Source organism: Perca flavescens, chromosome 3 (genome assembly GCF_004354835.1).
Source record: "Perca flavescens isolate YP-PL-M2 chromosome 3, PFLA_1.0, whole genome shotgun sequence".
Lineage (NCBI taxonomy): Eukaryota > Metazoa > Chordata > Actinopteri > Perciformes > Percidae > Perca > Perca flavescens.
The window spans coordinates 29,517,348-29,544,728 of NC_041333.1; the positions used below are offsets into that span (position 1 = coordinate 29,517,348).

At 43.4% G+C, this 27,381-nt stretch overlaps 1 protein-coding gene across 1 annotated transcript; it reads left to right on the plus strand.

Annotated features, from left to right (window-relative positions):
- Window positions 1-1,655: 1,655 nt before the first annotated feature.
- On the plus strand, window positions 1,656-24,526 carry fam131ab (family with sequence similarity 131 member Ab). Its single transcript, XM_028574316.1, has 7 exons — window positions 1,656-1,802; window positions 8,960-9,029; window positions 11,523-11,616; window positions 11,761-11,943; window positions 18,891-19,022; window positions 23,694-24,017; window positions 24,066-24,526. Exons 1-7 carry the CDS (start codon window positions 1,768-1,770, stop codon window positions 24,332-24,334), a joined length of 1,107 nt encoding a protein of 368 aa, XP_028430117.1. The 5' UTR covers window positions 1,656-1,767; the 3' UTR covers window positions 24,335-24,526.
- Window positions 24,527-27,381: the final 2,855 nt, after the last annotated feature.

Below are 27,381 nucleotides of genomic sequence, written 5' to 3' on the forward strand. Positions count from 1 at the left end.
TGAATGCAATGAACAAGGACTGCAGGCATCTTAACAGCCACCATTAACCACCAAACACCCACTATAAATAATTACATTTCTAGTGGCAATTTGTGGAAATAGTATGACTGAAAAGACATCAAATTCAGAGTCCTGAAAACAAATATTTTTTTTTACCCAGATATGTAATTAATATTTCCATGTCTTTAAATTATTCCACGCATTGCACCTCTCTGCGCTCAGGAACTAATTCAATTAGATATCGTCAGTATTGTGTGCTCGTAAATGTGGTTCATACTCTTTAAATGTAACAAAGCACCCACTGAGCACCCATTCAAGGACCGTTTCATCATCCTGTTTTTTGGATGAATGTAAAATGCCTTTTAGATGTCCCCGGATCTGTCCTCCGGTAGGCAACACACAATAAGCCAGTGGGGGTGCTGCCGCGTGGGTCAGCAGCTCTGCAGGTCTGTGTTTAGAGTCCTGGTGGGCGTTAAGAGAGACGGTGGGAGAATGAAGATGCTTCAGCGCCGACCCGCCTGGAGACAAGAGTGGGTCGCTTACAAATAGGCCACAATAGGCCTCACAATAGACCAATCTTTTTTTATCCACGCCCTCTTCGAGTGCGTTGCGCTATAATGGGTTACTTTGATTGAACACGCATGAATAGAGCATGTCAAACGCTTATTTTTAGAAATTGCCTATATTCGGGTGCATGGACTTTGAGGGCGTAATAAGCCTGTAGCTAGGCCACATCCCACATCACAGTGTGGGAGTATGAAATAGGGTTCTGATGTCCTGAAACGTGTCAGACTGCGTGTGAAAAATGTCTCTTTCCTCACATGTGCTCCTGTTGCCATAATTGGATGGTCATATTGTTGCATCACTGCACAACACCACGTATAAAGCTTGTGGGCACGTAGAGGTCCAACACGACCTTTTCTCGCTCGGACTGTTAGATTGTTCTCGACAGGGAAAAAATGAATAAATATCTCACCTTCCGCACAAGTAAGTTGTGTTGCTCTGTTATTATTATTTCTAAGCATCATAACCTTCAGGCTGCCATCAACTCTGCTATTTTTCTTTTTAGACTTGTTGAAATATGCAGTATGTTCCTCATTTATCATTATGTCAGCCGAGAAGAAATGCAATCCTTGGTTGACAACTTGCATCTCTTGTGTGCACCGCTAACTCCGCCTTCTCCCCATGTCTGCTGGCATGTAAGGTGACACCAGCCAATCACATCTCATTCCGCTTCTATACCTAGCAGGGGGAAACAGTACAAGGAGGCGGGAAACTCGTTTGGGCTGTATATAAGCAGTTAAGCGTGGGGTTTTTGTATCACTGTCACCCTCCAATGACTCTCTGCCTGACCGGGCAACAGCAAGAGCGAACAGAAAGCGCACAGTGACCAAAGATCCGTGCTGGTAGGTGGTGTGGACTTGACCGGCAGTGACCAGGAGGGGAAACCCCAGCCACTGCAGCTGCCAGGCAAGGACAGAGACCCATGCTGCCGCCGACTCACAGAGCGCTGTCCGTCCGCTGTGGTGCTGAACCGCAGGACTCGACCCTTCAACCGGTGACGTAGAGCTGAGACTTATTCAAGAAACACAAGACTCAAGCTAAAAAAACAGAAAAACATTAGGCTATATATATATAAATATATGGACTTTAAACTAGTCAAAAACAAAGAAGAACCAGAAAACTCAGAGCAGAAGTTGCTGGACATTCCCTCTGCCCTCGGCGTCAATCCGGCGGTCTGAGCACAGCAGCGCGAACCCAGCGTAGATGCGGAGAGTGAACAGAGGCTTTCGATCAGTGAGGTACGCTCGACGTCTTTTACGCAGGGAAATTGGGGAAAGAGATTTGTTAGATTGCTCTCCTAAAAGGCTCTACATGCAGCTGCAAAAATGGGCTGTATCAGCTCCAAAGCGCCAGTTGGTAAGAGTTGTTTTAATCTGCTCTCATAAAAGCACGCTGGAGGAAGCCTGACATTTTTTCGCATTTTTGTTTTGCTGCAGCCTTCGCGGGTGCAGGGGCTATGAGTGAGTTTGGGTGCTTGAAGTGCACAGCATGCTGTGTCCGAGATATGAGACATATGATAGCAGTGCTGAGTCATATGCATATGAATAAGGATCCTTATAATAAGCCGTTAATCTAAACAATATCGTCTTAGATGTTAAATGGTGTGCATTTTAGCGGGGTTGTGGTGGGGAATAGCTTGAGGGGCTGGTATCTGCACCCTAAACATCGCGATGCTACGAGAGTTGCAAGGAGCTTTTTGGTGAGCACGCCAGTCAGAGGCAGAGAAGACAGAGGTGCTCTTGACACCATTGAGGGATGCGCTACTAAACGGCGTTTTATATTTGTGACGAGAAGACTCATCCGGACACGATGGTTCTGACTGCGCTGACCCAGTTTAGTTGCAAGGTAGGACACCTTTTTGCTCGTATCCTTACGCATGCGACCGAACAAAATCTTCAGGTTTATACTCGTTATTTCCAAGAATTTCGACACAACCGGTTCTTGGTGTTAACGTAAAATAACTAGATTAGTTTGCAGTCGCATACATGTCCAAATTTAAACGGACTGCATAACCATCAGTGCTTAGAGGCACACACATGCAGCATTATATTATTTGCTTGTTGCCAAGAAACAAGCTCCCTGTTGCCACTGCATCTACTTGTTCTCATGGTTGTTTACACCTTTGCTGTACGTGTCTCCCATCCATTCCGCTGGCGGCTATATGTCGCCAAGGGCCCCATACTCTATGTGCTACCCCGACCTCTGACGCGTGTCTCCCCCAGATATCCCCCGTTATTTATTCGACTGGGTCTCCTCTGTATAGCCTACATAAATCAAACCTGCTCCACATCCATCTGTCCATTTCTCTCTCTCTCTCTCTCTCTCACACACACACACACACACACACACACACACACACACACACACACACACACACACACACACACACACACACACACACACACAGACGTGGTCGCTTATTTCCTCTGGTGATGGTAATGATATATGCAACCTTTCAAACTGTGATTTATCCGTCATATCCATGCTTCGCCTCTAATTGGTTATGTAATTTGTCGCTTCAGTCACTTGATGATTATAGCGCCTTGTCCCCGTCTCCTTGTCGCGGAGTGCGTAAGGACATGCCCTGTCCCTTAAATCCCACATAAAGCCACCATATGTGCACGTATCAAGAGTGTAATATACAGTAGGGCAATAGCAGCCACCTGTTTGACTCTCATATTTAGCCTGTATGTGTGTGACATCACACTGCTGCTGGTCTTGACCTAATTGTGTTGATTCGCTCATAAGTGTCTCAGAGAGCCTGGAAGACATGAGAGAGTGAGAGCGATGCACGGCCGAAGTCTCTCTATCTGCAGTTTCCACGACAACGGGAACTACAGAGAGAAAATGTGTGTGTGTGTGTGTGTGTGTGTGTGTGTGTGTGTGTGTGTGTGTGTGTGTGTGTGTGAAATAAATAAATAGAAATAAAATGAAGACTGCAATCTCATTTGCTTTGAGGGACGAGGACACACTTTTGGAGCTGCAGCTCCGTTTTAGAAAGATCACAGTCAGGGGAAGGAGATTAATTAAGATAAAAAGGCAGAACAAATGAACAAATTAGCCACAGATGGATGGATCAGATTCAAGAGAGCCGCCACAAGTTTCAATAAAAAGACTAACCTCAGTTTGATCAAGATCATTATGGTTAGCCTGTGTCTCCGTGTTTCGTGTTGGTGTTTCAAATGCAACTCAGTCCCATCAATTTATTCCATTACATGTACACATTTCCATTCAGATTAGATCTATAGGCCACATCCATGTCCCTTGAATTGCATCCTTGGTCTAGCTCAGGGTCATTGCTGCAAAGCCGTGGCTACAATGACTTACCGGACTTGTGCATTGCAGACGTGAAATCAAAACATTTCTGTTGAAGTGTGAGCAATGTCAATGTCGTTTATCTAGGCTTCTGCGTGTCGCAGTAAAGGGCAATAAACCCGCCCAACAAACTCATCGACGGAGAGGTGGAGGCTGTGGCGATCCATGCGAAATGTGAACATTTTCTGACAATCCGTAGCTGACGTGTCACCATGAAATCCCTCTGGGTGTAGGCTGCACCGCCTACATCCACCGAGCTCAAATGTCTGTCAAATTCTGGACATCAATCTCGTGCTATACAAAACACGTGCACATCTTTCACTCTTCTTAACAATACTTTCATTGACCAGGGTGGCCTAGATTCAACGATACAATACACCCCGGGCATCTGATCTCATCACACCCAATTAAACGGCACATATTGAATTCTGCTCGTGGGCAACTTGAGCTCGGCGCGCTGAATGGCAGGTGTTTGACCCGATGGGGTGAGTGATTGGTCTTGATATTGGACTCAATATTTGAGATGGGTGCTGGCGACTAATCGAGCGAGTCCTTCTTTTTTCACAGACAGTAACTAGAAACGCCTCCCTGCAGTGGAGGGCCGGAAAGATGAGCCAGGCACTGACATTTCGAGGCCCACCTCTTAATCTCGTTTTGCAAATCTGATTTGAAGAGTGACGAGCACGCATAGGATTGCACGTGTGTGTGTGTGTGTGTGTGTGTGTGTGTGAGAGAGAGAGGGAGCTTCAGTATGTGGCGGATGGGAGCTGTCCAGGTGCTGAAATGTTCTGCTGCACGCTGCAGGAGGCCAAGGAGCGCGTTTATAAGCACCTTTGGTCCATGATGGTCCACGAGTCTGTCAGGTCATGACGAGGGCAGCTGATAGAAAGGTTAAACTCGTGTAGTCAATGAAACAGTCCTGTATCTGTAGGCAGTTATGTGACGTTTGCAGCCAGGAGGTTGCTTAGTGACATTTGCGCTCCATCCATGTAGCACTGCTTTTGGTCTGCAGCTTGCCTCTGTTTGGTTGTGTTGATGACGTGGCCTGTTCACGTCAGATAATGTGCACATCACGGAGGTAAACCATTGCATAAGGCCATCACAGGCATGCTGCATATTCTGTGCTTTTCATGTGTTATACTGCTTCTCTCCCTCCGACAAAGCATAACCGACTTCATAAAATATCAAACAGGTTTGGGCTGCTGCCAGGGCCTTACCTGCATGACATGGCATGGCTTTAAAGTGCATGGAAATATAGGCCTCTGTGCCCAAACCCCCATGTTATCTCACTACAAGTGCAGTATCCTAGTCTCAATAGAGTACGTACAATACGTACAATACGTACAATAAAGGATTATGTGAATGATAAGCCTAACTTAGACTTGTACCATACATAATACAAAGAAGTGTGTTCCAGAACTACAATACAATGATTATAAATACTTTCTGAAAGTGCATGGTAAAAGCCTGAAAATGCCCTAAAATACACCTACATCTTGATGGTGGTGTAAAAAGAAATTTAAAATGTAATCTTTAAATAACATTCCATTTCAATATTTTGAGTTCTTTATTCAGAACATTTGATTTTTCAAAACAGATGGTTCTTTGAGTCTTATAGCTTCACAGCTGCCTTTACACACCCTCTTTTTTGTAGCAGAACCGAGGTATCTTTTTACAAGACTTTTAGAAATTGGCTGGGGTGGGGGTGGGGGGGACTGCAGTGAGATACGGCAACATTACATTCCCTTACAAGGTCATCGTCCCTTCATAGTGGCTGCCCTGGGGTCCCCGTGGAGGCATGGGTGCGTTGGCATGGTGACTGCAACTTTGGCCATAAAGCAAAACGTAAGGATTAGCTTAATCCTTGAAACTCATAGTTAGTAATTATTGCTCCAGTAATAAAACAAATATTATGATAAATTACATTTTATTGCCACGTTAAAGTGCAAGCGTTGTTGTCATATTATTAGTTTTATTTGTTCATTTTGGAGCAAGAATATGGTGCGGAGAGACTATGAGTTTTGCGATTGTTGATTTGATATAATCTTTTCGTGGCTCTCTTCCTCCTCACAGTGGCCGTTGACGGTTCGTTGCGCGTGGAGTGGAGCGCGGCCGGCTCCCTGTCTGACCTCGCGCTTTTGGGGAGCACGCGGACCTGCTTGGCGCGCAGACTGATTCTGACAGCACCTTTGAGCGCACTGGACTTCAGCGAGGTGCCCTTAACATTTTTTTTGGTATATAACCTAGCATATACCGTAGCTAATGTAGCTGCACAGACACCTCGTGCAATGTCTTAACAGCTTACATCACTTTGTAGAGTCTGAAAACTATTTTCTTTTTATTGATACCCTGTAGTCATTTCTGACAATAAAAGGGTTAATGGAGAATACTGACACAACTTCATCTACTTGTTGCTTGAAGTAAAATAGTCCAAAAGAGCCAAAACTCCAGCAACACTTGTATCTTAAGAACAACTTTGTTTTTAAATAAACAATAATGTTTCTTTTATAGGCTACCTGTCAGGTGTTACTGTTGTGACCCTTCATTGTACTTAATTAGTGTTGCAATTTCAGTCATAATAGGCCATCCGCTAACTGATGAAAAGGCCTTTTTAATGTACCTAGATGTTTAAATGAACGTGGAGTATTGTTTTTCCAACTGTATAAGAAAACTCAATTCCAATCTCTCTGATCGGATTTGAGCCGAGCTACAATCAACCTTGTGTATTATAACCTAGTCAGGCGCCGGCCAGATATACCTAATCAAAGATGACAGTCTCTCAGTAGTTTGCCACATGAAGGCTCTTATCAAACCCTCCTGGTTTGATAATTACCTTATTAGTGTGTGTTTCAACCCTGAGTTCTTTCTCCATTTTAGTCTTCATTAATGTTAACCAGTTGGTTTATCTTTTTTTTTTTTTGAAGCCATTCAGTGTAATTAACAATTAATTTTTAATTTGGGATTTTAAATGGAATCTCAGGGTCACCGAGTGTAATGCTTCTTGCCTTCGAACACACAACACACAGTCTCTATTTATGAGATTACTACTGAACGGCTAGACTGATTGCACAGTGATGGCTGGATCAACTCTGAGATGCTGCTGTGTCTCACTTGAATGTTCATTTGACTTTAAAATCTTAAAGAAAACACATTTTCCTCTCCACTGGTTGCACCAGAGAGTCTGATCCAGTTAATTGTGAGGTTTCATATGACAAAGGCAGATGGACTGACAGGATACTCTGCTCCTGAGATGTGTAGCAATGAAGTTGATACGATATAAGGTAAGAAAAAAAGGAGTTTTGAAGACACTTTGGTTAGAGTGGTGGATCTACAAGGACCATCATAATCTAAGAAACCTGCAAAATCGGTTCTGCTGCAGTACATGCCATTTGTTGTTATACAGTTAAGAGTTTGAGTCTAGAAATTCTGGAGCTGTAGAGCAGAAGTAATTGAGATGCTTGCAATTGTCTCAGAGATGATGATAAAGATGATAATAAGGATGATGAATCCACCATGCCTCTTTTATCCATCAGTGCGCACCATCTGGGTGTGAATGTCATGTGTTGCTTTGAGCCAGCCAGGCGATTATTAGCAGTGCCTAAGTGATCCATTATGAAATGCAGCATCTCACTGTTCACTATTATACTGCTACAGGCCTGTTATTGAATGCTGGGCACTAGAGAGAAAGGTTGGCTGGATTGCTGATCTGATCAAATCTCTACATTTCAGATTTAAGTTTTTTGTCAAAGTAGTATTGGAGCAGCAATTGTAAATTTGATAAAGTTATCAGACCTGTTGGTCATAAAATAAATTCCAATTTTCGAATAAATATCTGGCATTTTTTCCGCTCCATATTTAAAGCAAAGAGATTCAGTTAATTTATGATGATGGAAATGCCTCATCTCTGACGCTGTTAGCTGTGGCGTCACTAAGCAACAATGTCTACACTGAATGAAAGCAGGGAGGCACGTGCAAGAGTTATTAATTTGGCTGTTGTGGCTGCTGGTTGGTGTTCTGAGTGTGTGACATCATCAGTAATTCAGGCGGGCAGGAATACCGCGAGGAATTGCCATAGAGTTGCCATAGAAATGTTCCCCATTGTGGAAAAGTTGAGACATAGAGAGAGAGAGAGAGAGAGAAAGGAGAAAGAGGTATGCACAGAAACATGGCATGTCGAAGGAAGAGATGGATGTTCAGCTTATTTTCCACCAGGGAATCAGATATCACGGCATTATGTTCCACTGAAACAATTCATGGGTTGGCTTCTCATATAATTTGGTATAATGACGTCCATTTTGCCAGTATATGTGTGCGACACAAGAATGTGCTACTGAACAAATTGCAACCCAAGCAACAGGCAAAATGTGTCTGCACCATTATTTTTCGCAGTTGACGTTTGATGAATAAGATAAGGGCTTTGACTCAATCAGCCAGGACAAAGGTACAAAAGAGATTTCTGCTGTGATGTAATTTGAAAATGAAAAGAGTTTGCTTGAGCACTAACATTTGTTTTTCAGGCTTACTGAACAGCCATGTTGGGTTATTAAATTTTACTTTACAATTTTATTTTAATATTTTAAAATCCTTGAATAGTGCTTTTGTGTGTGTGTGGGAAGACACTGGTCAGGTCAGTTTTATGTCACGCGCTCTCTGTCAGCATGCGCACTGCCCTCTCTTAGCTCCTGAAATACGCGTTGTGTCGAAAAATCTGTTGTGTTTCTCTCTGCGCTGTCTCCGGGCCGCATTATTCAGCCCTCGCTGACTCACAGAGACAACAGTTAACCAGTGATTTAAAAGCTAAATGTGAACCTGAGCAGCATCATGACAGCCTCTCTGTCTGTGTTCACCAGACCATGAAGATTCATGACTGCTTGACATGATGTGTGTATGTGTGTATGTGTTTGTACTGCTATTCTTATGAGGGCTAAATATCTTTAGGCACAAGTCTTTCCTAATAAGTGTGCTGCATGTTGTTGGAGTGTGCAATGATGGAAAAGTTGGGGCACAGCGGTCTAATTGAAGCGCTCGCTCTTTTCTGAGTGCTGCTCATGTCCTCCTCCGTGTTCGCTCTACTGTACAGTAGGGCAGTGGGGGAGCAGGAGAGGGGAGCCAGGAGCCAGTGGTGCTGTCAAGTGGAGCTGTGTCTCAAGGTAATGTTCAAGCTCAATTTGGCCATTTTGTGCCTCTAAATGACAAGTTGTCTTTCTAACCTTTATTCTTGTCAGGGCAGAAATGTCTCTAGCATTCATGTCATCACGGGATACTCAACTGAAAAAAACAGGGTAACACTTTACTTGAAGTTTTCTACATAAGAGTGATATGACACTGTCATGAACACATGACACTCATATGATACTGTCATGACACAGTCATGACACATGAACCCTAACCCTAACTCTAACCCTAACCCTAACCATAACTTGTCATGACAAAATCGAATGACACTTACTAAAAAAGCGTTATGTCATAAACGTTTATGACTTGTTTATAATGTTTTATGACACATTTATGACAGTGTCATGTCACTCTTATGTAGAAAACTTGTGTAACCAAAAATAGTAATGAAATCAAGTTTAGGCTCATTAGAGGGGGAAAAAAATAAATTTTTGAGTTCCCTGAAGATGTATAAAATCCTCCTACACCATACTGAAATGATTTCTCTGGGCAACTATTTGAAAACAAATAAAACATTCAGCTGTGGGTGGACAACATTTACTGTCTGACATCTGATTTTAATTAAAGACCAACACAATATATCTTTCTAACCCTCCTCGAGAGTGTATGTCACATCTCCTCCAGATTATCCTCCCTCTGATCTGTGAGCTGCTCTGCGGCACAAGAGGATTATCACGCCTGGCGGCAGCCTCTGATACCATCACATGCTGGGGATTCCCCTTCGCTCTTGCTCTTGCTCTTGCTCTTGCTCTTGCTCTTGCTCTTGCTCTTGCTCTTGCTCTTGCTCTTGCTCTTGCTCTTGCTCTTGCTCTTCTGACAGATAATTATGTTGATTGTTTGTTACTCGGTTGGTATTTTGTTGCTATTAAGTGGAATTGACAGGAAAAGGTCAGGGTGATGCTTCTGGGATAATCTGACTTCATCGTGCTGTCCTGTTTTCTAATTCACTGCAAATCAGATGTGGTCTGTATTGAATGGTGACTCATGAATGAAAGGAAGGAAAAAAGGAAGATCTAAGTTCAAAATGACTCAACAATTCAAATTCTTATTATGTTTACTACTGTGGGTCACTTGTTTTAGCTAGTGATGTTGCTCAGTGTTGTGTCTCTTAAGGAAAGCAGGTAAAACTAGTACGTCAGAGACCTGCAGTCAGTCATGGGACTGGACACAATTTGTACCTTTTGAGATATGTCATGATAGTTGTCTGCCTAAAACCGTCATCAAAAGTGTATTGACCCATATTAAGTAACAACACGGTGGCGTCAGCTCAGCATATGGCCTTTGCTGTTGACGTGCCCATTTTCCACGTGAGTACAGGTAGGGCTATAAAAAGAGTTTACAGACAAAGAGTCTTGTCAACACCTGATACACCCTTTGTGGTTTGACTTTACAGAGCAGACAGATTTGATGGTGGACAGATGGGGGGGGGGGGGGGCATCTTTTGTCTACTGTATGGTTCTGTTAACTCACTGCGGGGGAAATGACCTTCCTAGCTGTCTGCACACAGAGCTTTATCAGTTTCCTTTCAAGACGTTGTCCTATACAATAACTTGCATATTTGCAGTTGATCAGAAATCTCCTAACGGCCACACCTGGAACCACTGGAGAGGTACACTTGTTTTTTTGACTATGTGCAGATAAGGTGAAAATAATAAAAAATTATATTTCTTTTTATGCCTTCTTGTCTGCAGCCATAGATGCAGCAACATACTCTTTAGTTGTTGTAGCTTGAGAAGAGTCTGCTCAGTTACCCTAACAAGCTATTAGTATGGTCATTAGCCAGCAGTCTAATTCTGCAAACCACTTCAGTTAACACGTGGCTGCAATGAAACACCTGTATCCTTGGCTTGTAGTTTTTTCAACTTTGGTTTCTACTCTTCTATGTGAATTAATATGCAAAGCAGATATGTTTCATTAGACAGCAACAATTAGCTGAACAGATGTCATAATTATTTGTAACTTTGTAACAACATTTTGGGGTGTAACATCATTTTGTAACATCAAAATAGTGGTTGCTGGGCAACAAGACGGATGGATTAAATAAATGAGATAAAACATATTAATTAGTGATAGGAGAGTGGTATTGTTTTAATCCAACCTGTGGCAAGAAAGTTAATCATTGTATTTCCCAAAATGTATAACTATTATTTTTACATCCTATAACATGCTACATAACATGCAGCGTAGCGTGGGTGCGTGCAAATACATGTGTGGTTGTTGGCATACAGCTTGTGACTCATTGAAAGCATTTATTGGTGTGTTTAGTTAGAAAATTCTTCACTTTCCAAGGCCTTGAAAGTACACTGACGTTGTTGACATACTGTGAACACAGGAGTCCCCTCTTCATAAAAGACAATAGTGGGTTTTCTTGTGAGTCACAATGTGGTCAGATGCTGGCTCACATTCATGCTGAGCTGAGCTACTGCACCAGTTTTTCCCCTGAGTCATACTTTTTCTTGTCGTTTCAGGTGAATGTTGATGACACCATTGAAATGTTACCAAAATCAAGAAGAGCTCTCACCATTCAAGAGATTGCTGCATTAGCGCGATCTTCCCTACATGGTGAGTGCAACATTTAACATAAAAGTTCTAATGCAAGCTAATATACAAGCATAGGTATTTGTATGTTCTGTAAAAGCACATACTAAAATGTGTAATCATCACAAAAGTTATGCTGTAGCATAACCCCAAGCTTTTTCTTTGTAGGTATTTCACAGGTAGTGAAGGACCATGTGACAAAGCCTACAGCCATGGCTCAGGGCAGAGTGGCCCACTTGATAGAGTGGAAAGGCTGGTGTAAGCCTATGGACACTCCTGCAGCCCTGGAATCCGACTTCAACTCTTATTCTGACCTCACTGAGGGAGAGCAGGAGGCACGCTTCGCTGCAGGTAAGACTTCTGTTGACTTGTTTATTACATAAATACAGGAAAAACACCCTGCTTAGCTACACTCAAAGTTTAAGCTGACAGAGGGTTTTTGCATGTGCACAGATCAATTTAGAACAAATACACTGAAGATGTTACTCACACACACACACACACACACACACACACACACACACACACACACACACACACACACACACACACACACACACACACACACACACAGACACTGTAGGATTAGGCTTAGGGTTAAGCAAGAGATTTTATGAAATAATGATAAAAGGTCACAAAAGAGATCCCAATTAAATGAAAAACCATCGTAACAAAAAGGTAAACATTGTGTAAATGCAATAGTAAAAAGAGAATTTGCAGACTTTTGCTTCAAACAACCTAGTTTTTTCCACAATATATTTTTCACAAAACTGTCATTTTTACCCCATTTTAACATGCTGTTAACATACACTTTGGGAATCTTATCTGGATATGAAAAAATGCATGTTAATGCAAGGTATTAATGCTCATGGACCGCATTGCAATTTGAATACTATTCGATCAGTGAGACCACATCTGGCGGTTGTTTGTTTCACACTGTGATCAGATCTCAGCAAGGTGTGAATTGTGAAGAATTTATTGAAGGATAGCCCCTTGAGATGATCTGGACAGCGTTGCCTCATTTAACAGGGCACTCCAGTGTTTCTAGTATTGAGTTCCTATGGGGGGCCCACAAGAGACAGATTAAAAAAGAATGGTAGAGGAGTCCTGACTCTGTCTCTCCGAAACTTTACTGTCTGTGTCTTCACTGTCACAATCTCGTCATGGCAAAAATGCTAAAACATCGATCAAAAACGACTAAAATTGAAGCCTCAGAGGCCAACACATCCTGACTTTTAGTCCCTAGTATTGGTCACGCTCCAAAAACACTGGATCCTACACTACCCATCATGCAACTCCATGGCATCTTTGAAACACTGCATCAACCAACTGCTTTCTGCTCATCAATTCCGTTGTCCTCAAACCCAAACCCTGATGACATCACAATGACATTATCAGGGTTATTTTGTCATACCCGCCCAACAAGTTGAAAGGTCACCTAACTCTACATCTGTCGAAAACTGACTGTATAATAGTAATGGACAAACCGTCCGGGCCTGAAAAGTGAAGCCTAAGTGCCATTAACCTGAATTCTATCTAATTTCCAGCAGGGGGCGACCCCCCCAGTTGCAAAAAGAACTTTTCTATAGAAGTCCATGGGAAAAAGACTCTACTTCTCACTTGATTTATTACCTCAATAAACATTTTTATAATGGGTTTATGGCCTAAATTGCTACTTTCAAGTATTCTTCAATACAGCATGATGTTCATTTTGTAAATTATGGTCCCATTTATTTTAAAATTGATAATAAAGCAGGGGATGCTATAGGGCGTGGCTACACGCCGTCAGGACAGGCTTAGTAATGCTAACCATCTGATCAGAGAACCATGATAAGAAGAGGACTTTTGAATACCAGATGTGTAAATTCAAAGGCCCATGATCAGATGTCATAATCCAGATACAGATTTCAGATACAGATTGCATGTTAATGGCAGGTGTAAATGGGATGTTGGATTCTTTATCTGCTGTATGCAGCCACGTTCATTGCCCTTAACTCTTCTCCTTCACACATACATATGGTTTGTTCCTCTCAGTGCGCCGCTCACCTAGTTCATCTGTGTGCTATCTTTTACTCACTCACCTCATCTTTTACTTTTCTTTCAGTCACTCCTGCCCCCTCTATTCAATACCCCCTTCATCCTATTCGCATTGTCCCATTTTTGTTATGTTGATCTCTTCATCTCCTCTTTTTCTCTGTCTTTTTACCCTGTCCCTCCTGCCTGGTCTTCCTCTATTCTCTCGCTCACTCCCTGCAATGCAGACTCTCAAGGTTAATTTGCACAGTCAGGTTTTGCTCCGGGCTAGTGCCACCATGACTGAGCGATTTTCCTTTGTGCCTCCTCTGTTCTCATTTATTTTTTTCCTCTTTTATATCTTGCTATTGACATGACTTCTCTTCTCTTCTCATGCACCCATCTTTGTGATCCATCATCACAATAAAAGATCCATTTCAGTATTCTTTGGTTAGGAAAGTGGTTTCCTGTGCAACTGTAATGATGATGCAAACAAGATGATTTATAAAGGCAGGCAAAATAGTTCTTCAAACTTTTAAAATCAATCATCATTCATTAAATAGTCTTTACTGTAACAGCTCTTTAGATGATTTTTTTAAATTATATTTCTTTTTTGAACCTGGCCATTACATGAAGTTTATTAAGCCTTGCTTCATTGTACACATAAACAGGGTCTAATCCTTAGCAAGAATGTCTGATGCTCTCCACACCGTTTTCTATTATTTACAATAATTAGTGTAAGTTGACTAGTAGTCAAGAGTTGGGGAGACATTTCTATATGTTATACTTCTCCTATTTTCTTCAGTTTACATCATCGTGCATCCATTCCATCAGGGAGCCAGTTGCGCTGACTCCTTTTATTTTTGTCAACTCTCTCCTTGTAGCCCGCTGATGGTGTTACTGTTGTTGACTGGACACTGTGTGAATGTCAGGGAGCACATTAGGACAGTGAGCGTGTGAATGTGCGAATGTGTGAAGTAAGTGTTTGGTGTGTATCGTGTGTATGCAAGGTAGATACAGTGGTACACACAAATGTGTGTTTGTGTACTGTAGGGGGCATCCTGAAACTTGAAAATGCAAGTGGGGTTGTCCTTTTGATGGACTGACTGACTTCTGCCATCACAAACACAAACACACGCCACGCACGCACGCACGCACGCACGCACGCACGCACACACATATACACACACATTATTTGAAAGTAATCCTGCAGTGTCTCTCTGTAGTGCATGAAACTGGCTGCCAGCCTTGGCCGACACAGAGAGGCTTATGTCACTGTATGTGTGTGTGTGTTGTGTGTGAATGAAAGAGACAGAGAGTGTGAGGACATGTGTGAGTATGTGCGTATTAAGCTGTTTTTTCATTTGAACTCCAGACAATGTCCAATGAATAAGGTGCAGACATTGTCTGAAGACGATTGTCTGACGATTTCAGCGTTGACCCTTACCGACAGAAGTTCCCGAATCTCATCATCTCTCCAGTTAGACATATTCATTGGTGTAAATCACCCTTTTTCTTCACCCTCAAATGTTTGTTTTCCAACGATTTTATGAACCTTACGATAGGAATGTCATCAACATGCCCACTGGCTTGCTGTGAATTCTCCGGAAAATGACTGGCTCCATTCACACATGGGCTCAATCGGACATTCCACAACTACTAGGTACTAGGTAGCTGGCCAGGTAAATCCATTTAATGTCCAATCCAACTGATTCAGATATTTACATTCTCATACACAGCTCCTCATAGTAATATCTAGATAAGTTCAGGTTTGCAGAAGTGTATGTGGCCTGACCCAATCTAATAGGGGTGTGACGAGACGCTTACTCCACGAGACGAGACACATCACGAGATTGGGTTCACAAGAACGAAGCGAGATTTCTCGTCGAGGTGAAAAGTTGTCTCGTGAGGCGATGTGATGTCAGCGTGATGGAGCGTGGAATTACTATTGAAGATCCCCCTGCCACTTTTAAATCATTTGTGTGGCAACATTTTGGTTTTCCTGCGGAAATAATAAACGGCGAAAGAGACAAGACGAAAACAATATGTTAACTCACATTCCACGCTCCATCACGCTGACATCACATCGCCTCACGAGACAACTTTTCACCTCGACGAGAAATCTCGTCACGTTTTAATCTCGCGTCGTCACACCCCTACAATCTAACAATGCATGTGTGAATACATATGTTATATTTACCCACAAGAGTTACCTAGCCTTCTAACCTACTGAATATTTATGAGCTGAAGTAAGACTGCAAACCACTCTACCTCATACAGCCTGTTACAGTATATCCAAACTGTATCACTGTGTGTTCAGACAACTTCAGATAACAGTGATGAAGTCTTGGTTGTAATAGAAACATAAACTTCTGAATTGAAATGTTTTTTGGCTTGTATTTTGCCATGAAATAATATTGCTAAAATATTCTTATGGTTTGCATTAAACTAAGTAACCTCCTACATTGCTGGGTATTATTTCTTTATCATACAGACAGAGGAACACAGGTGTAGTTTTGTGTGTGCTTATCTGTTGGTGTACAGTATCTCTTTATCCCTATTTCTTGTGTGGTATGTGGGTCAGTGACATAAAAAAGTATGCATGCAGGTGAAAACTTTCTTTCTTCTTTCTTCTTAAGTTCAAGGAATTAGAAAAGGCTTTCAAAAGAGAACTACAGAACAGCCTGCACGACTGCAATTGCCGGAGGACGTGCCAGTGTTTGTGAGGAGAGTTGAGAACCCAGCTACAGTGGAAGATGAATGAGAGTATTGATCTTTCTCCATGGGAGACAATGCATGAATACTGAGCATTGACCAGAGAGAGACAGAGACATAAAGATAATGAAGAGAGAGATTCAGAGAGATAGAAATCAAAAGTCAGGGGCAAAGCTGAAAGAATGCACTGTGAAAGAAAAGGGAATGGTTGGAATGAGGAGAGTCAGGTGAATCGAAGGAGAGAGCGGATAAATAGTGGGAAGAATACAAAACAGATGGATCGTGTGGAAGTGGCACAGAGATAAAGAGGAAAAACGAAAAACATTCTATGATTGGCTAGCTCGTGATGATGATTGGAGGTGATTGGACCTTGTAGCACATTGGCACAAGCTGAGTCACCTCAGCCACACACACATGCACGCACGCACGCACGCACGCACGCACGCACGCACATTGATGTCCTCTCTGTGGCCTGGTAGTGGGGGGAAATAACCACTACAGGAATACAGCCTCCGTTAAAATCAGCTTTTTCTAACATTCAAAATTATGTTTTTACATGAATATTGTTTATAGGATTATGCTACAATATAAATGCATTTCATTTTTTTTTGACTCTATCATTTAACTATGTGGTCATTTTTTAAGCTGTATTTGTACTGTACTGTAGATGTGTAGTATCAGACTGCATTAAACCGAGGGTGCATTTAATATTCTGTTCCCATGTAATTGTGTTGGTCAACACAGGAAAGACCTCCCACACACACACACACACACACACGTCAATGTGTGTGAATTCATTTTTCATTCACTAATTAATTCCAGTCGTTCTACTTTGCCTTTTCTTTTATTGATAATCTGCAGTGACTGAAATTCAAGACTTTGTGCAGATTTTTCCACAGAAATTATTTTTGCAAAATATGAAGAAAAGAAACTTCAGGATGTTGATTACAGTTATATCAATAGAGAAAAATATCAAATGAAGAAAAAGACTTAATTAATAAATGAAACTAACCTAACTTCTGTGAAAAGACAATCTAATAGTAGCAGAGGGGGTGGGTATGATGTGCTGTGGAAATGCACATTGTGCTAAATTTAACACTTAAGCTATTATGATACCCTGCTCATCAATACAATAATCATCATGTTAACACCGATTATTTTACTTAAAGGTCCAGTGTGTAACGTTTTTAGTTGTTCATTATCAAAATCTGTGTTGCCCGTTCACAAACTTGTCCTTTTCATGAATATTTACCAGCACCATCAATTCCAAGTATTCCTATTGGCTTGAAATTTTATATTTGCATTCGCATAAACTTGGGTAGACGCTCCATATTCATGCGCTGTCTTGAAATACATTAGCCGGTAAGGGACAAACAGGACATACTGCTCCGCCTTTTGCGTTTTCGCTGTCACATGATAAACTCACAGGTGCTGCCAATGGGTATCGTCCTATGGTCGCTTCCTGGCCCTGGGAAGTTTGAAGAAAGAAACATGGAGGACCACACCACCACACATATTCAAAATCCAAATTTCAGGAACAGGAGTCTTCTTCTTCGCCCAGAAAACGAAAAAGGATATTGAAAAGAGCGAGAGACCGGCGTCATCAGAAAAAAAGTGTGAAGGCTCCGTAGCTGTAATACGTACTTTGAACTGCGTGGTGCGAGAGTTGATCGCGATATATATGATCTCAACACTAGATGGGAGAACTTTCCACACATTGGACCTTTAAGCATTTCTCCTGGCATTCCCAGTGACATATACATTTTGTCTGTGCCTTGATCTTCCAACTTACTGCATAACAACTATCAAACACTCAGTCAGTGGTGGAAGAAGTATTCAGATCCCTAACCTAAGTAAAAGTACTAAAACCACACTGTAAAAAAAAAAAGTAAAAGTCCTGCATTAAAAAAGTTACTTCAGTAAAAGTGTGTAAGTATAATCAGGAAAATGTGCTAAAAGTATTAAAAGTAAAAGTACTAAAAAAAAGTAATCCTCACATTTTAGAAACTGGAAACAATCAAAACAGTCCTGTGTTTAAAATGCAAATCATTTTAGTTGGACTTGTAGGCTGTTATATTGTTGGTTGTTGTTATATAAACTACATGTTTTGTTCTGCATACTTGCATGAAAGGTGCTATGTAAATAAATAAAAGTTTTAAAAAGTTTGGTGTGCAAATATCTTAATTTGTAAAGTAACTAGTAACTAAAGCTGTCAGATGAATATAGTGGAGTAGAAGTAGAAAGGGGCATGAAAAGAAAAGACTCACATAAAGTACAAGTACCTTAAATTTGTACTTAAGTACAGTACTTCAGTACATGTACTTAGTTACATTCCAACAGCCATCTAAAGTGCACCAGCCAAATGACCACTGAAGAACATTGAGTGTAATGGGAATGCTGTCTCTGTCCAGTCCAATACCACGGCGTGCACTTTGTTCCTCACACAGGCCTGCCAATCAAAAACAGTTACATGACATAGAGACACAATGGACTGCTGCCTCCCTGTTACCATGCCAACCATCTATTAGCGTGTGCACATGTGAAGCTTATGTGTGTATGTGTGTGCGCAGGTGTGGCAGAGCAGTTTGCCATAGCCGAGGCTAAGCTGAGGGCCTGGTCCTCTGTGGACGGCGACGAATCTAACGATGACTCATATGACGAGGACTTTCTGCCATCCAACGAGCCCACCACACAGAGCACAGGTATATACACACACACACACACACACACACACACACACACACACACACACACACACACACACACACTCTTAGCTGTCCATCGTGGCTCCAGGGGTGGGGGTAGGGGGGTGCGTTCAGCGATATTGTGTTCGCTGGTGCCACTTCTCGTGGGCGTAGAGTCCGATCCTTGAGCCGCACACTCGTCCGCAGATGGAGCAGGGGAAACCAGATGCCAGGGGGGCACCAGCCGCCCGCTGGTGTCTCTGGATGCGCCTCTCGGTTCGGCGGTCTTGGCTGATTTGGTGTATCTGAGAGACTACTTTAGCACAGGTAACCTGCCAGGCTGATCTATCAAGTGCCAGAGATTCAAGCTGCGTGAGAGGGATGTTCGCTCGCTTTAGGAGGTCCCTGGTGTAGTCCGTAAAACGCCGCTTTTGCCCTCCGGCGGAGAGTTTAGCGCCCATTAGTTGACTGTAGAGGACTTGACGGGGCAGGCGGTGTTCGGGCATGCGTATGGTGTGCCCTATCCAGCGCAGATGTTTTTTGGCCACCGCTGCTTCCATACAAATTGAGTCAGTGTTGCTGAGAATGTCTGTATGGGGGATTTGATATTCCCAGGACAAGCTGAGGATCTTCTGTAGGCAGTGGATATGGAAGGCCTCTAGGTTGGTAATGTGCTGGCGGTATGGGGTCCAAGACTCTGCCCCATAAAGCAGAGTGGAGAGACATACCGCGTTGTAAACAGCCACCTTGGTGCTGATCTTCAGGTTACGGTTTTCAAAAACCCTGCTGCGAAGGCGACCGAAAGATGATGAGGCTTTATTTATCCGGGTGTGTACTTCTGTGTCAAGGGAGCAACATGAGGACAAAGTGGAGCCGAGGTAAGTAAAGTGGTCCACTGTTTTAAGTGGAACACCATTTATGTGAAAACTGGGGGGTGTGGGGGCGGGGGTAGTTAGATGGGACATGACCTCGGTTTTTTGAGTGTTTACCTGTAGGCCAAAGGATTGGTACAGACTGGATATTGTGTTAAGAGCGTGCTGCATAGAGTCCGGGCTGTGAGCTAAGACGGCACAGTCATCAGCATACTGAAGCTCACAGATTTGGCGGGTCTTTGTCTTTGTGTGGGCCTGGAGCCGACGGATGTTGAAAAGACTTCCGTCAAGTTGGTATTCCACGTGGACGCCGTCGTCATGTCCCATGACACGGTGGAAGAGGCAGGTGATGGCAGAGAAGAGGATGTTAAAGAGCACCGGAGCCAAGACACAGCCTTGCTTCACCCCAACGTTTACTTTGAAAAACTCTGACTGGAGTTCTCCCGTGAGCACTCTGGCTTGCATCCCGTCATGGAACTGCTGTAGGATGTGGAGAAACTTAGGTTGTACCCCAAGTTTGGAGAGGAGTTTCCAGAGAAGTTCACGGTTGATGGAGTGGAAAGCTTTGCTGAGGTCGATGAAGGCTACGTAGAGGTCTTTGTGATGTTCTCGGGTCTTCTCCTGCAACTGCCTCAAGACAAAAACCATGTCTGTCGTGGATCTGGTCTTCCGGAAGCCACACTGTGTTTCCGGAGGCACAGCTTCCGAGATGTGCTCAACCAGTCTGCTAAGCATGATCTTGGCCAGGACTTTCCCTGCGACGGAGAGGAGAGATATCCCAAGGCGGAGTTCTGAGTAAAGCGGAGGAGTGTCCAAGCATGTGATTGGTGGCAGGTCTGGGAGATAATCCAGAATATGTGGGTCGACAAGTTTGGTGTGGTTGAAGAGACTCTCAAAATGATTGGCCCAACGGGCAAGAATCTGGTGGCGGGCCTTAAAGAGCATGGACCCGTCAGCTGATCGGACTGGGGCGCAAGGAGCTTGCGCATAGGTAAGGATTTGGGTGAGGGTGTGGGTGCGCAGACCACACTCCCACCATGTCCTTGGCAGGACTGGGTCAGGATCCAGTGGCATGGAGACCACGACGACTTGTGACCCAGCACTGCTGCAGCCTTCATCCGCCTTTCCAGCCGTTGTGATGCTCCACTTAGGTCAGCCATCATCCTCCGTCTGTTCCGCCGTTGAGGACTTGTGCCTTTTTTTCAGGGTGTGCTCCCTTAGCCTTTGCCTCTATAGACTACTCCACAAGGCAGTGGGACTATTTACCCATAGCTGGGGCAGTGGTTGGCGGGTGCCAGGGCATGTTCCACTACTTGGTGGGCCTGCACACCGCGCCTCTGGGGCCCACTGATGCTCCGAGATCCCCTACAGTTCAGCCTGGGTCCACTAGGGCCCAGTTACCGTGTGTGGCCGCAAGGAGGCACTGTGGGAGTCTTGGTGGTGGAGAGGCTATGTACCGACAGGAAGAGACTTACGCAATCTGCTCCTCTTTTTGCCCTTGCACAAGGGCTAGTCGGTGGCAGTAGCTGTAAGCAGAATGTAGCAAGCAGAAGCAGCAGCATGCAACATGCACTAACTACTAAGCTGCTAAACTACAGGCACTACTATCCCAGTACTACTGCACTGACGCATCACACACACACCCTGTGCTAGCACACACACACACACACAGAGCACAGGTATACACACACACACACACACACACACACACACACACACACTGTATCTCTACACCACAATTTGGTAAATCACATTAATTTGCTTCATTTCCTAATACCCCATCACACAGCCTCTTTCTCATCCATCTCTCTCTCTCTCTCTCTTTCTCTCTCTCTATCTTTCATTGTCCCAGTGCCCTAGTTTATATCCTCTCCCAACATTTTCTTTTGTTCCTTGGCGCAATTTGATATCCCTCCTGCAACTTTAATATAATTTCCTTTGCTGCAGAGACAGTGTCTGTGTGAGGAGGGTGTGTGAGCGGGTTATAAATACACAGAGAGTATTTGACCATGGGTGTGTGTGTTTACCAGAGCTTTCATCTTGATTACACTGAATCATCAATAACCTGTACTGTCTGCAGCTAATAACATTCAGCTCAGTGTTGCTTCTCTATCTTCATATATCCATCTGTGGCTTCTTACCTTCTGGCAAAGCCCATTTAGTAAATGGAGTTTCACTCGTACCTGCCTGTATGTGATATTACAGTATTCAACTCTACATGAAACCAGTGCTGTAGTACTTTTCTGATGGCGCATTTTTTAGAGCTTTGTTTGTGGTAGAGAAGAGAGTTTCCTTAGCCCCACTGTAATCAAATTGTTTAACTTTTCAAATATAAAGTGATATGTTTGGCATTTTCCCACATACTGTTCTTATAATTTTCCACTGCTGGTATTTTTCACACCCTTGTAATGCAGTGCATGATATATTTTTCATTCTTCTCATAGACATATTTCTTTGAAACACATTCGACTGTGGACTATGGTGATAGCTACTGAGGTATTTTTGTGGTAACTAATACTTTACATGCTACCTTAATTTGTGCATTGGTTGCTTTTTAAAATTAATATATTGATCTTATTCTTTCAGACATTTCTTTTTGCAGTGGAAACTTAGAAAGAAATCCAACTTTATTTTCTTTACATAAATAACTGGCTTTTGGTTGGAAAAACAGAGCAAACTTATTATTCTTAAAAGGTACCATGTGGAGCTTATATTACGTTGAGTGTACATTCAGCAAAACACATGGTGTATACCTTTGAGGCCAAACAGCAGCATTTGTGTATGTTAAGTAACAGGATTCTTTTTTGTTGGTGCATTCCTGTTTCTTCTGTTAAGGTCCTTGCACACTGAGAAAAAAAAAAAGACCTCACGTTGTGTCAATCATGTTTACACATTTCCTCAGAAAATTTCGTCCGTCATAAATAAATTCAGTATGGGTTCAAGCAAGCATTTTGATGTGTTTTGACAAGGAGACGGTATGAGCCTATCCAGAAATGACGCACAGAAAGACGCTGGCAGAATGCAATGTCTACTGTCAACAGGTCAGATGGTAATATTCAGAAGGATGATGATGATGATGATGATGATGATGATGATGATGATGATGATGATGATGATGATGATGATGATGATGATGAGGAGGAGGAGGAGGAGAATGGAAGAGGGGAAGATGAGAGAAGGCAGACATCCACAGACAGAAAAAGGAGAGCAACAGTGTAGTGATGGAGAGGACAACTCTAGCCGCAGTGCCAAACGCAAGAAGATGCAGACAGAGAGGACACAGAGCGAGGTAACTGTCAACGGAGAGTAGCAAGGGATGAAATGAGGGAGAAGGAGAGAGCGGCAGAGTGACAGCAGCGTCACATTTTGTATTGTTTTGCAAAATGTTTCCCAACAGATTAATTAATACTCATTGGATGACGGATACGAAAAAACGCATACGAAAATTTCGGACTCAGTGTGCAAGGACCTTTACTGGGGCCAACTATCAATCTGTGGAAGAGCATGAAACTGTTGGAAGGCACGCGCGTTAGTGAAGCATGAGATACAAACAAAATGAAGACCTGCTGATCAAAACATTGCTCTGTAGCGCTGCTACTGGTCAACAACTCCACAGGGTATCTTTAAATAAGTAAAAATGTAAATAATGACAAGAAAAAGTTTTCTTTCAATGCAGGTTAAGGATTTGCAATTGTATTTCCTGCTTTTATTTGATGCTGCAACCCCTCAAGGACCCTCCAGGAAATATTACAGTTTCATCTCATATTCTCATTGTTCTTCAGGACTTCATTCTCACAGTCTGTATCATTCCTTCTAGATGTGTTATCATATCCGCCCTACTTGAAGGACCTGATCCACAGCCAGCTTTGCCAACACCTGGGCCTGCGAGGGCCCTGTTGCGAGGGTGGAGGAGGCGGAGAGGGAGGTGGCAGCGGAGAGCCCTCCCCCACGGTAGGCTCCCCGGACACCTTGTGCTCCAGCCTCTGCAGCCTGGACGAGCACCACCCCCTTCTGCGTGACCTGGGCGGCCACCGCGGCACCCACTCCTACAGCAACGCCGCCGAGCTCGCGGCCAAGATCCTGTCGGCACTGCAGGGAGGGGAGGAGCTGCTGCTGGCCCGACTTCAGAGGGCAGGGCAGAGCGGGCGTGGTGGGGGGGACAGCGGCTTCCATAGCCTTGGCGGGGGAGGGCGGGGCATCAGGCCCTGCGGGGGTCAGGACTCTCCTTGCTACTCCAGATCTTATTCTGAGACATACCTGTCACCCGGCGAGGACGACGACACCCCCTGCAAGGACTACGAGAGCACTGTGTGCCAGGCAGACGGCAGCGGTGTGGAGTACCCACCTGACTACGACCCACACAGGAGGGTCTCTGATGTGGCCTCCTCTGGGGTTGTGTCTCTCGATGAGGAGGATGAAGAGGAGGAGGAGAGGGCAGGAGAGCCAAACAACCAATGACTTCTCTCATCTCACCTCAGCGTTTAATCCCTCCAATCTCTTTGGAGGGTTTTCTTTTTTGCAACAACTTCCCCTCTCCTCCATGGCGTCTAAAAAGTTTGAACCTCTGTGCATGCTGTTTTTTTCCCTCGCTGACTGAAGCATAATTCATCCGTCTTTGCCTTACTTGCAGCATTTCAAATCCTCCTTACCACCTCGTGACTGCTTTGTTCCCATTCGATGTATCAACTTTTATTTTCTTTGAAGGCGTCCAAACAATCGTTTTTATCATTGTAAAACAGGAGTGCTGGATGTGAAGTGATGTACTCGTGGAAGTGACGCACGCAGTTTCCGGCTCTGTCCCTACATGCGTAGCGACTGTAAAAACTAACACCACCATCAAGCAGACAGACTGACATGACTGAGTCCAAAACTCTGATTTATCTTTGCATGTGTTTTGCAAGTGCTGAAATCGATGGGCTGACCTGGCCCTGCGCACGGTTTGCAATCTCAGCTGTTCTGTATAACCCCCGCCCACCTCCCCAGCATCTCCCATGGGAGGGAGGGTTGGCACCAATCCTGGGACCTGCCCTTACCTCCCTGTCCACCCACCCTCTCCCCTCCTTTGCAAGACACAAAATAGCATCCTTTTGGGCATGGCTTGCTGAGTATGCCAAACTATTTAACCCTGTCACTACCAATTATGAGCATATGCTGGAATGTCTTCAAAGTGACAGGAGATAGTATGTATTTTAAAATTACAAAGTTTAAAAAAGAAAAAGAGAAATGATATGCTTTTATTGTACTAGTTTTCTATCACTCAAACATGTTGTTGTTCATAGTTCCAAACATCATTATGATGGACATCTGCCATAATGAACTATAGCTACTGGATATTTGTGTGGTCCTGTGGATTTCTGCATGGGTCTTCCATGCAGGAATCCACACGAGATTGGTTGTCTTAAAAAAAATACAGCAGCAGCGACAGCGATGACAACAACAAACGCTGACAGAATGTTTCTGAAGTGACCCTTTGGCGATAGTTGTTGGGCAGAAAATGGCACAGGTGGAAAAGAGTTTTTTTCTGTGAAGAGATGATGTTGCGTCGGAGATTTTCTATATTTTTGTATGCGTCGCCTTGCTTTGATCTCTTTGCCTATATGGCGTGCCAGTGTATGTGTTTTTTTGCACGAAGCTAATGTGGCTGTAGATACAATACAAATGTGAAAAAAGTTTTTATTTTATTTTATTATTGTAAAAGAGGATACTGTGATATGGTTTGTTTTGGCATCTGTCATGATCCTCAAAAAGAGCTGTTCTCTTTTCAAAAATGTCTAACTGCTCTTCTTTCTTTCCTCTAATACTGACTCCTGCAAAGCTTTGCCTTTTATTCTATACTTTCCCTTCTTATTTATGATATTTGCAAAATGGCATGTTTATGTGCGCATGCAGAAACTTCCATCTCCATGGTGATATGAGGAGCTCTGTTGAGGTTCTCCCAGAGGGACTGGCATTCACACAACTCAGGAAATCCCATTGGACCAGAGCATCAATGCATCCTACCAGCACGCACAACGCTACTTCTCTCTCATCCTCAGTGTGTGTGCTTGTGTGTGTGCATTTGTGTGAAAAAGCCTGGTGTGCGTAGTTATTTTCTACAAATAATTAAAGGAACACGCCGACTTATTGGGAATTTAGCTTATTCACCGTAACCCCCAGAGTAAGACAAGTCGATACATACCCTTCTCATCTGCGTGCATGCTGTAACACTGCCTGACGGTTCCAGCATTAGCTTAGCCTAGCACAGATCCTGCAGGTAACTGGCTCCAACGAGCCTACTGCTCCGAATTGTGACAAAAGTGACAAAATAACACCAGTTTGTTTACTGTCAGAAGACGGCTGTGTCTCATGTTACGTTGTTTTTTGTACACGCTGTGACTATACAAATCACAACATGTAAATAGGAACATGTTGGCATTATTTTGTCACTTATGCGGAGCAGTAGGATTACTGGAACCATTCACCTGCATGTTCTGTGCTGGCCTGATGCCGCTGGAGCCGTCAGACAGCATTACAGCACGCACGGAGATGAGAAGGGTACGTATCAACTTGTCTAACTCTGGGGGTTATGGTGAATAAGCTAAATTCCCAATAAGTCGGCGTGTTCCTTTAAAGCACATTCAGTCCCCACATTCTTCTTTAATGTTGTTTGACTGTTTAGAAAAGCCTCAACGTGCGAGTTTGTATGTTTGACGTTTTGTGAAAATGTGTGTGTGTGTGTGTGTGTGTGTGTGTGTGTGTGTGTGGCTGTATTGTAAGATGTCAGTAAGCTCCTTAAGCTTGCACTGTATATCCATTCCGTAACCCCTCCAATGTAGCGATTCCCTTTAAAAACAGTGTTTGGTTTAGCTGAGCTCTCATTGGAGGTTGGATTTTTACTGATGCTAGAGATAAAAAAAAAAGCATACAGTAGATACATCTGGAAATTGTTTTGAAAATACAGACTGGATGACATTGCTAACTTAACTAAAAACTACATAAAAAGGAGGAGTCCCAGTCAGGATAGTTACATAACAACTCAGGGGGAACCATTGAAGCTGTGCCTTTCATTCCTCACCTTTGACCTCCCAAGTTGTATCATCATCATCATCATCATCATCATCATCATCATCATCATCATCATCATCATCATCTTCCCTGCTCTCACTCCAGCCATAGCTTGGCTTCCTTTCTCTTCTCCCTTTTTTAAATTAAGTGCAGAGTAAAACCCTTCTCAAATCTGATCAACAGAGGCACCAAATATCCTGTTGCACCGACTGTGTGTATTCACATATACAGCGGTCCGGTTTACGTCATTGTCCTTTTGGTTGACATTAAAAGCCGGCCGATGCTGGCAAGGCGAGGTTGTGCTTTTGTCCTGGCGTGGTGACAAGAGCGTGCTATTGTTCTCCGCCCTCCCCCATCCTCTATTTATCAGCTTGCTCTGTCCACCACAGTGCATTCGCTCTGTCTGTCTTTCTGAGTGTCCTCCACCCTCTCCCCAAGTAGTGTGTGTGAGCAGTGTGTGT

Coding starts and splice junctions, on each gene's coding strand:
- fam131ab (XM_028574316.1), top strand. CDS start 1,768: ATGCGGAGAGTGAACAGAGGCTTTCGATCAGTGAG. Junction 1,803..8,959: donor AGAGGCTTTCGATCAGTGAG/GTACGCTCGACG, acceptor TCTACTGTACAG/TAGGGCAGTGGGGGAGCAGG. Junction 9,030..11,522: donor AAGTGGAGCTGTGTCTCAAG/GTAATGTTCAAG, acceptor TTGTCGTTTCAG/GTGAATGTTGATGACACCAT.